General features: G+C 38.0%; 1 protein-coding gene across 1 annotated transcript in view; it reads left to right on the top strand.

Moving 5' to 3' along the window:
• Positions 1-14,670, top strand: part of KCNQ1 (potassium voltage-gated channel subfamily Q member 1) — a 356,039-nt gene that overhangs the window by 119,053 nt on the left and 222,316 nt on the right. Inside the window, exon 11 of the mRNA XM_075163025.1 lies at positions 272-392. Within this exon, the coding sequence (XP_075019126.1) occupies positions 272-392 (121 nt within the window). The remainder of the gene's footprint in view (positions 1-271; positions 393-14,670) is intronic.

Consider the following 14,670-nt stretch of genomic DNA (forward strand, 5'->3'; position numbering starts at 1 on the left):
ATGCTACATTCTAGTGTATGAGGAGTATGAACAAACAAAAAAAAAAAATTAGCTTTAAGTCTTCAGCAGAAGTTGAAATTCTTCAGGTAGAAGAAGAGTTAAAGTTTTGCTTTTCATGAACTCTGTGGTATATGCTATTTCTTTGTAGCAACTTCTGTTTTCAATATTCTGTCAAAATGTACCGTATTTCAGAGATCCAAACGAGTGGTAGACCTTTCTTGAAAAAGCTGAATGCTGTTGCTTTAACTGTTATCTGCATATTTCCTCACAGTGAAAAAAAGCCCGACGTTTTTAGATGTGAACACAGGACCCTTCATCAGGACCAACAGCTTTGCCGATGAGCTTGACCTGGAGGGTGAGACACTGTTGACCCCCATAACTCACATCTCACAGTAAGTCAAGGCTATTGAATTGTGCACTAGTTGACTTGGACAAGAGAAGCCAATTCAGGTGGGAGGAGCTGAAATATGGAGCTGATAGGCCTATCTCAGATATTTGCGTCAAACTCTTTTTACCTTGAAGTTGGTGTATACTGTTCTGAGTGCCAGTAAATCTTCGTGTTGACCTAAAGAAAAGTTCACTTGACTGTGACACAAGGCTTTACTTTTTAGCTAATGTCTCTGGGCAGCTGGTGGTTGATAGCCTCAAGATTTTCACATGGAGACAATGTGTGGGAGTACTTGCCTGTTGAGAATTATATTACTCCCTCCACCATTTTCCAGTGGAATAGCTGTAAAGTGCAAACTTTTAAATACTACTTATATGAAATACCAGCCTTTCCCTTTTAGCAGCACCTTCTCTAATGGTCAAATGATGATCTGCATTGGAAGAAAAGACCTGTTTTGATGTCTATTACTGCTTTGTGGTGTATAAAAATGATCTGAAATAGGCCTGTATTTTTTATTTTGTTGTTTTTTTTCCTATTAAAGGAAGATTTTCCACATATCTTTTATGCTAAAATGTTATCTTCAGGTTCTCAGATTATTCTAAAAAATTGAGAATTGCAAAAGATTTTTATTCAAATGCCTTTAAAAAGAAAAAATCTTCTGTCATTGTTTAATTCAAACTCCTGAAAAATGCTTATTATTTGCCATAGTAGATGTGTGACAGTATGTCCTCTAGCAGAAGAATGAGACAATTTTTTCCCCTCCTATTCCTAGAAATCTGAGGATTTCTGCAGTGAAACCACAGATGAGAATTCTTGGCATACTTGTATTTCTGAGGTACAAAACATGCAGAAATGTCTGCTGCCAATTTTCAGGCCTTCGTCCTATACAGTGTAAATAGCAGAGAAGCACGAACGTACTTTTTATAGCCACTTTAGAAGGGCATTTTTTAAAAGAAAGTAGGTTTGGGGGGGAGTCTTCCCTGCCCCCAAACAAAAGGACTTGCGTTTTCAGCTGAATCATCTAAATGTACATGTATTTGTAGGCAGAGGATTTAGGAGACTTGTGTTCTGGAAGATTTCTTAGTGGTACAAGCAGGAGGAGGAAGTCATAAATTTCCTCAAGCCTTAGACAAGAACAACGGAGCAGCAAAACCAGATCTAGAAGTTTCCTTTGCATAGCTTTTTTTTTAAACTTTAATTTATCACAACATTGCAGGCTTTCTGTAAGAGAAATAAGCTTTGGTGCTAGGAGTTTTCCTTATCCTTTTTGGATTTGAATTTGGGAATGATGTAGTTATTTCTCATTGTCACCTTCATTGATACATTTCAAATAATAAGGTGCTCCATCACTTTTAAGTCCAACTTGTGTAACACTGAGATTTTTTTTCTATTAATTACTTGTGGGAGACCTTAGGGTATAGGTAACGTGTATCAGCTGAAGAACCTTACCAAATTAACACCTTAGTCTTTCAGTAACTTATCTATTTATCTTTTACTTCCTTAATTTTTGGTTGTAACCTTTGTTGAAATCTCCCTAGATTGCTTTACGTCATGAGTGATGGGATGGTACAAAAAATGTCCCCATAGATGTCTTGAATTGAGTCTCTGCTAGAGTAGAAGAAAATGGAAGTCATTGTTTCTTTTAAGACTTTGGGTTTAGATTCAAAATTGGAAAAATTGGATTAAATGCAAAACTGGATAAAATATTAATTGAAATGTGTCTCTTCGAAGCATGAGTGCCCAAATGTTGTAGAGCCTGAGAACTGTTCACTTAGAAGTGCATTTACTTTGTATGCAGTGTATTAAAAGGCCTGAAACAATCCTAGATCAACCTATTGGCAGAAAGTCAGTGAAAACCCTGTATTTTGTAATGTCAGTTGGAGTAGTGGCATTCAGGTAACAGATATTCCCAAATATTTTGAAAGGAAAAATATTCTAATGTTTCTTTACGGTTGGGTTGTGCATTCTGCTTGCATTTGAGGCGGTTGAAAAGCAAGCTGCTGTGCTGCGTTTCACTGGGTACCTGTGTTGCTGGATGCTGAAGACCAGTCAATTTCCATGAATTAGTTAGACAAATGCTTCTTTTTCATTCTTCATTTCAAAGTCCTAGGGAACGAATATTTATGAGCTCTTAGTAGGACCTGCATGTTAGACATGTGGGCACAGAATTAAGGATCAAATTTAGACTTGTGCAATGGATATATCTCTGTGTGCAAAGCCACGTACTGATTTTCTGTATAATAAAAGTGGTTAGTCATTTCAGATCTGTGTCTGTGTGTGTTTTTAATTCAGGCTTGAAAGTTATGCTGTGCCTGAGAGAATCTAGGATGAATTATTTTGTTCTGATGTCCCCAGTTGTGAAGCGTTTTATTTCCTTAAAGCCATCATATATACAGTATGATCGCTCCAGATTTGTTGATAAGGAAATAAGCAATCATATGCAAGTCTAAAACCAAGTACTTAACAAAAATACAGCACCAGCTATGAAAACAAATTAGTATGGAAAAGTCAAATTAAGTGTAAATATTTCTAGTTTCAGGTCTTAAAAGCAATTCATAGTCTATCAGAGGAACAGAAGTGTGAAGATAGTTTCAGAAGTGGAAGCATAATATGAAACACCTGTCTAAGGATGCTTCGATTTGGGATTCATAGGACTATTTCCTGGTCAATTATATATTTATTGCAACATATGAATTAGCTTATCCATAAACCACAGAAAGGTGACTCCAGAATAAACGTTAATTTTTGAAAGTCATAAATGCATGAGTAAATATTACATAGTTAATTGGAGACATGCAACTAGAAAGTGACTTTTAGTTGACAGCATGAAAAATATTTCCATGTGAACAGGTAGTGTAAATCTGGCAAAAGTGAGGGGTACCTACTGTGCTACTGACAGGCAAACACTTGACATCGTTGTGGCTTAAAAAAAGAATGAGGCTAAGTTTGTTTCCTCAATTGCATTAGGTCATGGAAAGAAAATGCCATCTTTCAGCCCTTATGACAAAGGGCTTTAGGCTTCTAGGCCTAAAGTCCCCTTTAAATTGAATTTCAGTGCCCTGCTTGTTTATGCAAAAATTATTCTCTTTTTGTAAATGTAAATGTAGGTGCATATTCTCACTGAATTTAATAGGACCGGTTTTGTGTCTAATAATAAAAATGCAGGTGGGGGGTTTTTTGCAGGACAAATACTTCTGGCTGTATTTTATATCTGTTTTGAAACAAACATTGTACTAAATGTAGCCCTGTTTCTGTGGAATTAGAAATGGGAGATCTTTCATGTGGAAAGATTACTGTACCAGTTAATCATTTGTCACTACCACTTTGAGGAAACAAAAATAATAATAGAAGCACTTTGAGACCTGATGTTCAAACAGGAAGGTGAAAAAATGTCGTAGAAAAAACAGATTTGCAGCAGGTGCATGCAGAAATATAGAATAAGATAGCAGTGCATGGAAGAGCGACTGCACTTTTACTTCTACGTGAGAAGTCTTATAAGCAGAAGATGCAGATTCAAGCAGAGCCATCTGTGTAATTAGCTATTATGGATCTCGGCTGTAAAGTGAACTGTAAGTTTGAAGCATGCAGTACACACTGTGTTGTTTGAGATAAGACTTGGCTCCTCAATGGTTTGTTTAATGACTGTTGTGGTCTGCTCTGTTGTAAAAGTGAAATAGGAAACTAGACTGCAGCAATACCACACCTCTCCTTTGGACTTCTCACTCTTTTCTTTCTCTAATCAGCGCCTTCCTGTATTGTCTCCTGTTCCCTGTTTCACTTCGTTGGGTCTTTTGTTCTATTTGCATTTTAAAGCAGTGGAGAATCGATGCTACTTGTAGCTGAGCCTCAGCTACCAAGAGGTTCTTTCCCTGTATAATTGTTTCATTTCAGCACTCTTTTTAACTTTGCATTTGGATTAGTGGAAGCAGCAAAAGAAATGAGCCGAGCTTCTTGGTTATTGTCTATATGGTCAAAATAACAATAATTCTTGATGTTTTAATGACTCTTCCCCACGTGTTTCATGTACCTCTTTATTGGGGTGATGAAAATACATTCCTTAGTAAAGGATTGATTTTGTCAGTATACATATAAAATAATCTTTCAATGGAGGCTTTCTTGCAATGGCATACTGCTGTTTAATACAGTGGGCTTACACTAAAATAAAGCATTAGATTAAAACCAAAAAGCACTTTCTTTTTGTTGTTAAGTGTATTTCCATCCAGAAAAAATTCTGTATCGTGACATCAGCTTTATCTTCTCAACTATCTCCGTGAGCGTCTCAGGTTGTGGTAGAGAGCCTGTTAGGCATTGTGTTAGGAGTAAATGGGAGTTTCCAATGGTGGAGGTGTTTTTAAAAATAAACCCTTCTTTGTTAAACAGCACGATAGATGGAATAATTAAGCAAACAAATTTAGTGCTTTTTAATAATTTCCAGATTAAGAGGAAATGATAACAGATGGATCTTTCTGAATGATTGAAACGAATGCTTTTGAACACTTTGAAATATAATTGAAATAATCGAAATAAAGTGTGCTGGTAAACACTGAGTGCAGTGTCCATGGTACTGCAGTTACCACTGGCTTTTCTTGGAAATCATATTTTCTTTCTTTTTTTCTTTAAGATTTTTATTAAGTGTTCTATGTTTTAATTACCAGCATACAATCTGTTGGCATGAGATATAACCGTATTGCCTAGAACAAACAGTGCTGAATGTGTTTTATAACTGTCTCTTTTCTGTTGGATTATCAGTGAGTGGAATCCCTGTTTGCTTTGATTTGCTAGCTCATATTGTAAAAGATTCCTGCTTTTATCTTCCTCTTCTATACCAAAGTGAGCCTCTGAAGTCTGAGCAAATATTTCTTTTTCATTCTCGAGTGGCCAGATGTAACGGCTGACTTCTGCTGTCACAAGAATTCTCTCTGAAACGCTGCTAACAATATTTAAACCGTGATTTGCATGGGGTCCATTTTATCATTAATGACAGGGCATGTTAGAAGAATAGCAGTGATAGCAACTGTATGTAAGAACGTGCTTGAGTTAAGACCAGAGCTTAATGTTCAAACACTGCTGGTTACTGTTATGTGCTGTTATTCCAGTCATTTACTTAACTTGCAACAGGAAAGTCTCCAGTGCTTGCTGTACGCTGGGCAGCATCCCTTTTTCATTTGACACGTTTCAGTATGTCGTCAAACTCCCGTAGGAATGCTGCTTACAATCTCTGCTGATTTAATAGTTTGCTAAAAAGCGTGAGGACTGTTTCCCTGAGTTATTCCCTTTGGTACGGAAAAGCATCATTATGTCCTGTGCTTTCGTTATAAATTGACCATAAACTTGGCCGTAGAAATCGACCCTAGAACTCTGGACACATCAGGAATCTGATTTTTCTCATCTTTCAGCTGCTTTGAGCCACCTGAGGATATGAAGCGTCCATAAAGCTGGTTTAACAAGCAATGAGGAAAGTTCCTTTTTCAGAAGGAAACTCCAGAACAGCGGTAAAGAGACACTGTAATGATTTCGGTGTCATCATCCCATTCTAGTTTCTCGTTGCAGGTTGCATGGGAGGGGAAAAGAGCCGTGGCTCCAGTCCTAAATATGGCTAATGCCTTAAGTAAGCAATGATCAACACAGTGTAGTATCAAAAAGGTCTCAAAGCGTCTCTGATTTAAGTTAAGAAATTATTAGTTTGCTAGGTAGTCCCATCTTTAGGGGGCTGCAAAGCTTGTCTGCAGCTCAAGAGCTAGCTGGTTGTAGTAGAGCAGAACATAAGCAAACTTGTCTCTTAAATGTCGAAAGGCAAATGGGTATTTTAGTATGTTTGTCATACTTTATAAGAACTTTATTTCTGGCTTATGGGTATTGATAATAGGTGGAAGCACTGCCAAAATAGCTGTGGCATTCCCACTGTAGCAATGAGCTAATAGTACCAGTGTCATGCATCTTCATATGCAGCTGCCCTGATTCAAAATCACTGTAAAATCTTCCCCGCACCTGAAGAGTACTGTAGCCACTGCTGTGCTGAGACAAATATGATACCTTGCTTCCAGGTGCTATTGCATCTGTCTGTCTGTATACATTTAATGTCATTTTACGCCTAGATTGGAAGCTCTTTGAGTTGGGGACTGTTGTTGTTCTGTGTTTGTATAATATCTATAGCAGGTTGGGATCCCAGCACACGAACTGGTTCTGTGTTCTGCATCCGATGTCTGCCACAGGGTTGGCTAAAGTTGACTGATCGTGTCTTCCGTGATACAGGCAGTTATTTATAATCTTTGTTTTTATAGATGGGTTACCTGAGATGTGCTGAAGATTTGGGCAGATCTTCATGGTGTCTTATTTCACCCCCAACACTGTTAGCAACTGAGCTGCTTCCGACAGTGCAATAAGTAATGTGGCTAACATCTGTCCCATGTGGTTACTTGTTTCTTTTATCTTCAGGGAGAAGTTCTCGTGTGCTGTGGTGGGTGGTTGCTTTTTTCATAGATTAGATAGAGTGCGTAGTTTACATCTATAGATCTGAAGACCAGAAGGGATAATTAGATCATCTCCTTTGATCTTGTAAAAGACAGGCTGTAGCGCTCCATCGAGTTGAATGCAGCATTGCTGTGCTGTGTTCTTAATATTCGCAAAAACACAATAAAAGAATTGTATTTCACAAGCTTAGAGAGTGAATAGGTGAAAAATTCAGGCAGGAACCTAGAGTTTGCAATTTCATCTTTCCTTTTATTTTATTTTAACCTTCTATCTATTTATTTATTGGAGAGGGAAGTGCTATCATATACTGGTGCTGCTATTTGCCAGAAGATAATACTGGACAAATAAGTTCTGTGTTAGAAGTTACAAGCCTTTATGAAATAATATTCTCATGATCTTCTATCCCTTACTACAAATTGTCACTGATGTATTCAAGTAGAGCGCAAAATTACTATTTGGCTCTTTTATGTTACTGACATAGTATAAAAGTAATGTGTTGACTTTTCCTAGTGTACAAATGGTCTAGGCAGAAGCTAAGATAGCTTAGCTATTTCTTTTGTGTTGCAGATGAATGTTGCATTCCTTGGTCTCCAAGTGCTGGTTTACATCTTGATTGATGTTAAGTAATTAAACCAGACTCCAGCTGCTTAGTGATTCAGAAGTACAGGGCTCCTATGCTGTAAAAACAACAAGCAACTCCCCACTTACTAACTTTTATCATTGTTTACTTTGGGCACCATGCAGAATAATAAGTGCAAAAACTTTTTTTGGGGGGGCGGAGGGGGGGGCCCGACAATAAAAATGTCCCACTTTTATCTAGCATTTTAAAAAGTTAAATTTATGATCATCTTGAGTTAACTCCAGAATTAAAATTCAAAGTGTAAATAAACATTTTCTTTCTGTTATGAGCATGGAGGATGGCTTTACTTTTTGTTTGGATGTGGTGGATATACCAAAAGAAGTTGAAAACTTGAGTGGTTTATACTGTGCGTGCTTCTTTTGTTGGGAGTTATTTTATCCAATAAATGGGACAGAAATTTTGTTTAATGGTTTATTAATTACATGACAAATAATAGTTTCCTACTGATGTGGTAACAAAATATTCATTATGAAATTGTAAAATTTAATACTTTTAAATAGCAGTTAAATTAGCCAAAATCTACGGGCAGCATTACGCCCACACATGCTACATATACTATGCTAAATCAGTGTAGCAAATAGACCTGGATTTGGTATCACGGCTCTCCAGCAGGAGTCAATCTGATATATCAGTTCAAGGTTGTAGGAATGCCTGTCAAGATCGATACGTGCCAACCAAGAGACATAGCTGACCACTGAGACTTATTCCGTGTGCAGGTACAACGTAGTAAATGAGCATTTTTAGCAAAATTACAATTCTAATATTGGTTAAAATGTTAGTGTTTGTAAACATTTTTTTTCATTAGTGAAATGATGGCTGTGGATATGAGTGTAGTTAACAGATATCTGTGTCTGTGTTTGGGGCAGACAGAGCTGGAAACTAACACAATGTAACAAGCAAATAATTTGTCTAATGTATTTTTGACCTAATCATCTAATTCCAGGCTCAACTATATCAAATCCAGGCATGGAACATTATTGTATTAAAAAGCAATGGCATGTGTGGCCCAGGGGACCTTTGTATTTTAATACTTGGGTAACCTTTAATTTCTAATAAGGTCTTGTGAGAGCATCTTTTGTAGTAAAGTACGTTACGTTGGAAAAATGGAAATCGACAGCTGGTTTAAATATTGCTGAATAGTGCAACAGGACAGCGATGCTGAAGGAAAATACCTTTTTGTAACAGTATTAACGCACAGGGCAACAATTCCAAGAAGTGTAAATGGCTTGGTTTACCTGCTGAAATAGTGTAATTGTTCAGGAAATTGCATGCCGTACATTCTGTGGGTAAAAGTGATCTGAAAATTGCTCAAACATATTATCAATACAAGTTGATTTTTCTTATTAACTTCATTCCATAGTGTTTTACAAAGATAAATATTTTCACAAGCAAATGCTGCTCCTAGTATGACCAGGACCCAGTTCAGAATTAGTGTAGTATTTTCCTCTTGCTGTACTTCTCTGGAAATCCTTTTACAGCATTGACACTTTAGTTTCTTCTGCAGTTGCTTTTTCTGATGACTATTGATGATTTTTTTCTGAAGTTAAAACCATGGGGAGGTATGCTTAACACCTACTGATGTTGCAAAGCTGCGATGGAGGATTTTGTTTGAAACGTTTGCCAAATCCAAGTCAGAGCTGTAAAGTAGGGAGCTCTACGCATCATCTCGGATGCTGGATGCGTGACGCGCAGCGTGCCTGGCCTTGGTCGCTTGCCCTGGACAGGGAGCCCATGGGAGGTCATGGAGCTGTTGACTGAAATTTACTTTTTTCATGTGACTGCAAGGACTGAAAATAGTTGTGGTTTCACTCAGTGTCTCAGGGACTTTCTGTCATTCCCATGTGTAAAACTGTATGTTTTGTTTTACTCATCGCAGGAAGTTAAGCTGGGAAAAGCTAAAGCATTTTCTTTGTGTTGCAAACAAAATACCTTAAATACCTTACCATAGTTGTCAGCCTGTTAGCAAACTAAAGCTAAACACCTGACCTGTTGCTCATGCTTGTGTTTTGGTCTGTGTTTTTCTCAGGTTCCTGTATCACACCCATTTCTGTGGTTACTGAGTGCCTCCTGGGATAAAAGTAAATACAGAAGCTATTCATCGCCATGTCCGGTTACCCCTCTACATCTGTCTTTCCCAAGGAAAACTGATGTGTTTATGTTCGTTTTTTCCCCTTTTTCTCCACATGTAAAATGCGTAAATATAATGTCAAAAGGGAAATGGATCAGAAAGTGGTAACTGTTGCTGTTGTCGATCTGTCTTCATGTCCTTTTGGACAGGGGCCTGTCCCACAACCAAGTCCCATCTCCTGTGCAGCCAAGTGCTGCTGGCAGCAGTGCTTAGCTGACCACAGTTGGGGTTGAAAAACTAAAGAAACAAGCTTTGTGTGAAGCATTCGTTATTCACCTAGGTCTGCAAGTCAGGGGTCTTCCCTCCGTTGTTGAATGTGAAGTGTTCAAGAGCTTTGTGTTGGGAGCGTAGGGAGGTTGCAGAGGTGAAATGCATCCTTTTCTTCTCCCGTCCTACCTAAAGTCTAGGATGCTGAGCTGCCATATGTGTGTGCTATCATTGTATTGGTTTCCAGAAACCCCTCTCTGGATTTAGAGTCCTGCTGTCGTTGGCAGTATGCATACAAACAACAAAAACGAGTTTCTGTCTGAAGATGTTATGCTGTACCTGTTCCCCCTGAAAAGGGACTGAGACAGAAAGCTCGGTTTGAAAGCACTACTCTATCTTAGCATAGTATTGAGGAAAATTTGGCAAGCTGGGATTAATAGACTGTATCATGGGCTGTTGTTCTCCTATACTCATCTGTTCTTAGAAAAAAATCACACTCTGCTATTGAGAAATTCTGGTTCAGCAGCACAAACGTTAATTTCTCCTCTTCCTTCTCTTTCCACCCTATACTCTTAGCTATTTTTCAAACCGCGCAACATTTAATGGTTCTTGTTATTACCTATTCCATAGAATAAGTAATGCAGGGGAAATAGGAAGTCAGGTGCATAATTAAACAGACGTTATAAAACTTCATCCATCTTCTAGCTGTGATAAATACACTAAAGAGTTGAAATGCCAGTCATTATTCTTCTTGTTGTTTAATTACTTAGTACCTCAAAATGTTTAGGCTTTGTGAGAAATGTATTTATTTATAAGGAAAGGTAAAGATTTGCATATGTGCTTTGTCCTAGAGGATTTGTACTGTGCTTGCTGGTGTATATGGAGCCTAAGCTGAGAACCATGTACATGGAAAGTACTACACAAGAAATAGCTGTGTTTGAGTCCTAAAATGGCTGCTGGGATAATAAATAATTGAGGGATGCAACCACAGTGTATTTGTTCTTTAGTGAATTTAGTAAGTGTTCTCAGTCCATCTGCTTTTTATTTTAGAAACCTAATCCAGCCCTGTCTATGTAAAATTTTCAGATACTAATTTGGAATGCATTCTTATCCACACCCTTTGTTACACTCTAGAATCTTGATCTTTTATATTTTGTTTTTTTAAAAAAAGGCTATTTGCAGTCTTCCTTTTTTTTTTTTCTTTTTTTGAGGCCACCCACGTGGGGGCACCTGCCAGGTCTTCAGTTCAGGGGTACTTCCTTTACTCTGCAGGACTCTGAGGTTTTCTCCGTGTGTGTGTGCTGTGTCTCATCCATTCATCATTATTACATCTTAATGTAGGTCTCAGGTTTGCTAAATTATGTTAAATCACTTCCATATTGAAACACATGAATAATTTTAAATCACTGTGTGCTGCAAACAGCAGGATCAGATTATTAGAGCTCTTAATTGTTTCTCTCTTTTTGTCTGAAGGCTTTTGGTCTTTTACTGTAAATTATGATCTGGCAAATAACGTATACTATATGTATACTATAGGCCTTGCAGCATTACCACCAACGGCATACTTAAGACATGGTACATCTAGGAACTCTCTTTTTCTGAGGGAAGTACTGTTTAAAGGTATGAACTTCTCAAAAAGCAGTTCAATATAAATCATACCTAATGGAGCTGTAGTCATTATAGTTTGCAGATCCCCTGAGAGAAGAATGAATTATTAGAAATATTTGGGTGGCAGGAGTATGTCATTTGTTAATGACTTTTTTATGCGTGCAAGGTGTCCCTGTGTCAGAAAGAACTGCAAGAGGAAAAAAAAAGAGACAAAGGGAGGAAAGGATAAAAGCAAGCCAAGAGTCTGAAATCTGGGAATATTCACATCTAAATTTCAAGCTTTCGAGTTCAGTTCCTCTCTGATTAAGTGGGGCATTTGTGTAGAACGCAGAACATATAAAACATGCAGTAGAGAAATGAGATTGGTAGCTATACGGAGTTACACGTGATGGAGAAAACATTCCAAGTGCATGTGGCAGTAGTGACAGATCTAGCACAGAGACTGAAAAAAGAGAAAGATAGTTTTGATAGCAGGAAAGCAAAATGAGTTGGAAAGCTGGACCTTAATTACCGGCTTACCCTTGACCCATCTGTACTTCCTCTGGTCAGCTCATTGAAAGGCTAGAGCATCACAAATGCCTAAATGAATTTTTTTGGGGGAGGGTTGGAGAGGAACGGGACAAGTCTTGGAGATGCTGTGGTGAAGCAGATGGGTTGTGGGAGAAGGAGTGAGGAGGAAAGAGAGTAATGGAAGGATGTAAGCTTCAGTGAACAGGAAGGATAGTCCTATCAGCAGTGACAGAAGGAGGAAACGAACTGAGGATATGGGAGAAAAGTTGGCTGATCTTGGTGATACCAAGAGATTTATGCTTGGGATGTGATGCCTTTAATTTTGTTGGCATTGGTGTATTTCAGAGACTCAGATTATTAAAGTTGGTTTGATGGCTTTGTATTTTTCAGACATTAAATTTGTGATGCTGCATTCTAGACACCGTAGTACTTGGTACTCCTCTAGGAACTCTGCGGATGTGGATGTATGTTCAGAAGAAGCAACTTCCAGGAAATTAACTTTGTCATTTTCTCCTCCTATGTTTATATCCAAAAGCTTCCAGTTTCCTGATACGGAACTGTGAGATCTGCTGTGAACAATATTGATTTTTTAGAGTATGTTGCTTGTTTCCATCAGTTCAACTCAGTTCTTAACAGCTTAGTTTCGATTCTTCACTTTCTCCCCTCAGTGTTTCCCTTTTCCAAGGTTCAGTGGAACACCTTGGCCCAGCATTTCTCCCTGTGCCAGTGCTTCATCCTGCCTCCAGACTTCTATGTAGAGAAGACATTGGAGTTCTGCAGATAGGAAATTACTTCTTTTTTCCCTGTTCATCTTGCCTACCGTCACTCCAAACTAGTGTGTGTGCTCACACAGGGCGTGTGCCAGTAGGACAGAGAGATGGCTGCTTCCTTAGAAGAAAGGAGGGGAGTCCCTGATGGCTCCACAAACTTCAGAGAGCACCAAGGGAAAACTGAAGGGGAGACCCGTGAGCTGAAGGCCAAAGGGCAAAGCAGTCTGGTAGTTTGGATAACAATTCATATAACGGTGCTTTTTGGTTTAGCTTTACCAAAGATTGATAGATGGGTGAAATGGGCAAAAATGAGGCATTTTCTGTGGCTGTATTGTGGCCTGGGTTTTTGCGCGGGGAAAAGTTCTAGTTCAGTCTAATGACTCACTTTTTATGCTGCTTTTCAAAGATTGTCGTCCTTGGCCAGAGGGCCTCTCTTATTTATTTATTTATGTATTTAAATTTCCTTTACCCTAGCCATAAAGAAAGGCACCCAGTTCTTCCTTTAGTTCTTGATGGCAAACATCTAATCGAGCTCTGACTGCCTGCCATCTGCAGGCTCTCACTGCAGGATCATTGACAGGCTCTCACTGACATTCACCCTCTTAGCTTAAAAAAGAAAAAGAAAAAAAAAAAAGAGGCAAAAAAAGCATAAAAATCTGTCCATGTTTCCTTGATGGCAGTGCTCTCCTATCTGGCCTGAGTCCAGAGCCTTGTTTAGCACTTCACAGGTGCCACACAGGTTACTGATGCCTCCATAAACCTCACATACCTATCTTGGCCCCTTATGCCAAGATCATAACATTTCATAACACATTTGAAATAATTTCTAAGTTTCCAAACACATGCATAGTGTGTTAATATATGCAAATTATGCATGGGACGAAATTCTCATTATAAAAATATTATGACCTTTATGAATCCCTCAAAACTTGCAAACTGAATGTGTTCAGCAAAGGTGGTGTTTTGGTTGAGCAAATAATTTTAAATGTAAGCGTATATCCTGTATATGTCTATGCGCCCACTTGGACCTCTGGTGTCCTTTGTGAATTTTTCCCCGTGTAGTATAGTATATTGCATATGTTGACGTAGACTGCTGTATTCAGAGCTAGTAGTGAACTACACTGTATGTCTAACTTGGTGAAGTTAGCTAACAATCTTGCTCTATGATTTCATATAATTTTATAACTGACCTATAAGAAAAAAAGGGAATTATGTAAAGAAAACAGCCTTTGAGAGGGAAACAGCTTTTTCCTTTTTTTTTTTTTGTTGTTGTTAATAAACCTGTCAGTGATTTAGGATTGTATCACTTTGGAAATATGTGTTGTTATTTTCCAAATTGCTTTCTATCATCCATACCTTACATTTTGTTTTGTCATAGTTTCAAGAACTGTAGAGCTCTAGTTCATACTCAAGAAACTATTTTTTTTTTTTAAATATTAAGAAAAGAGAAATAAGTTAGAGATGTTATGAGAAATCCCCCTGCTAAAGGAAGGGGATCTAGTTTGACACAAGGGGGCAGTCATGTTATATATGAAATTATGCCTGCTTTCGAGTTACTCAACCATGGGTTAATAGTCAACTGGATGACAAAATTAGTGTTGTAGGGTGGCATGGGTGCAGTCTTATATTTCAGCAGGATTCACTGATGCTCCAAGTAAATGGTTGCCAGAATTTTAGGAAAGATTTATTTGTAATCTTTTTTTGAAGGAAAAAAAATGTCTGTGTGTATATGATAAACTGTTTTGTTCTTAAAGGTTAAATATACATATATCTGTATGTATGTATGTGGTAATGTACGTGTTAGATGAGATGACTGCAGTACTTCCCACACTTATCACCTACAGGCATCTCACTCAAGTGTTAATATGGCCTCAGGGCTGGGGAATAAGAGGAAATCTAAACATAATATATCTTTCAAAAACTCTGGCTACAAAGGATTTTAGTTGGA

This window comes from Calonectris borealis, chromosome 14 (assembly GCF_964195595.1).
Source record: "Calonectris borealis chromosome 14, bCalBor7.hap1.2, whole genome shotgun sequence".
Lineage (NCBI taxonomy): Eukaryota > Metazoa > Chordata > Aves > Procellariiformes > Procellariidae > Calonectris > Calonectris borealis.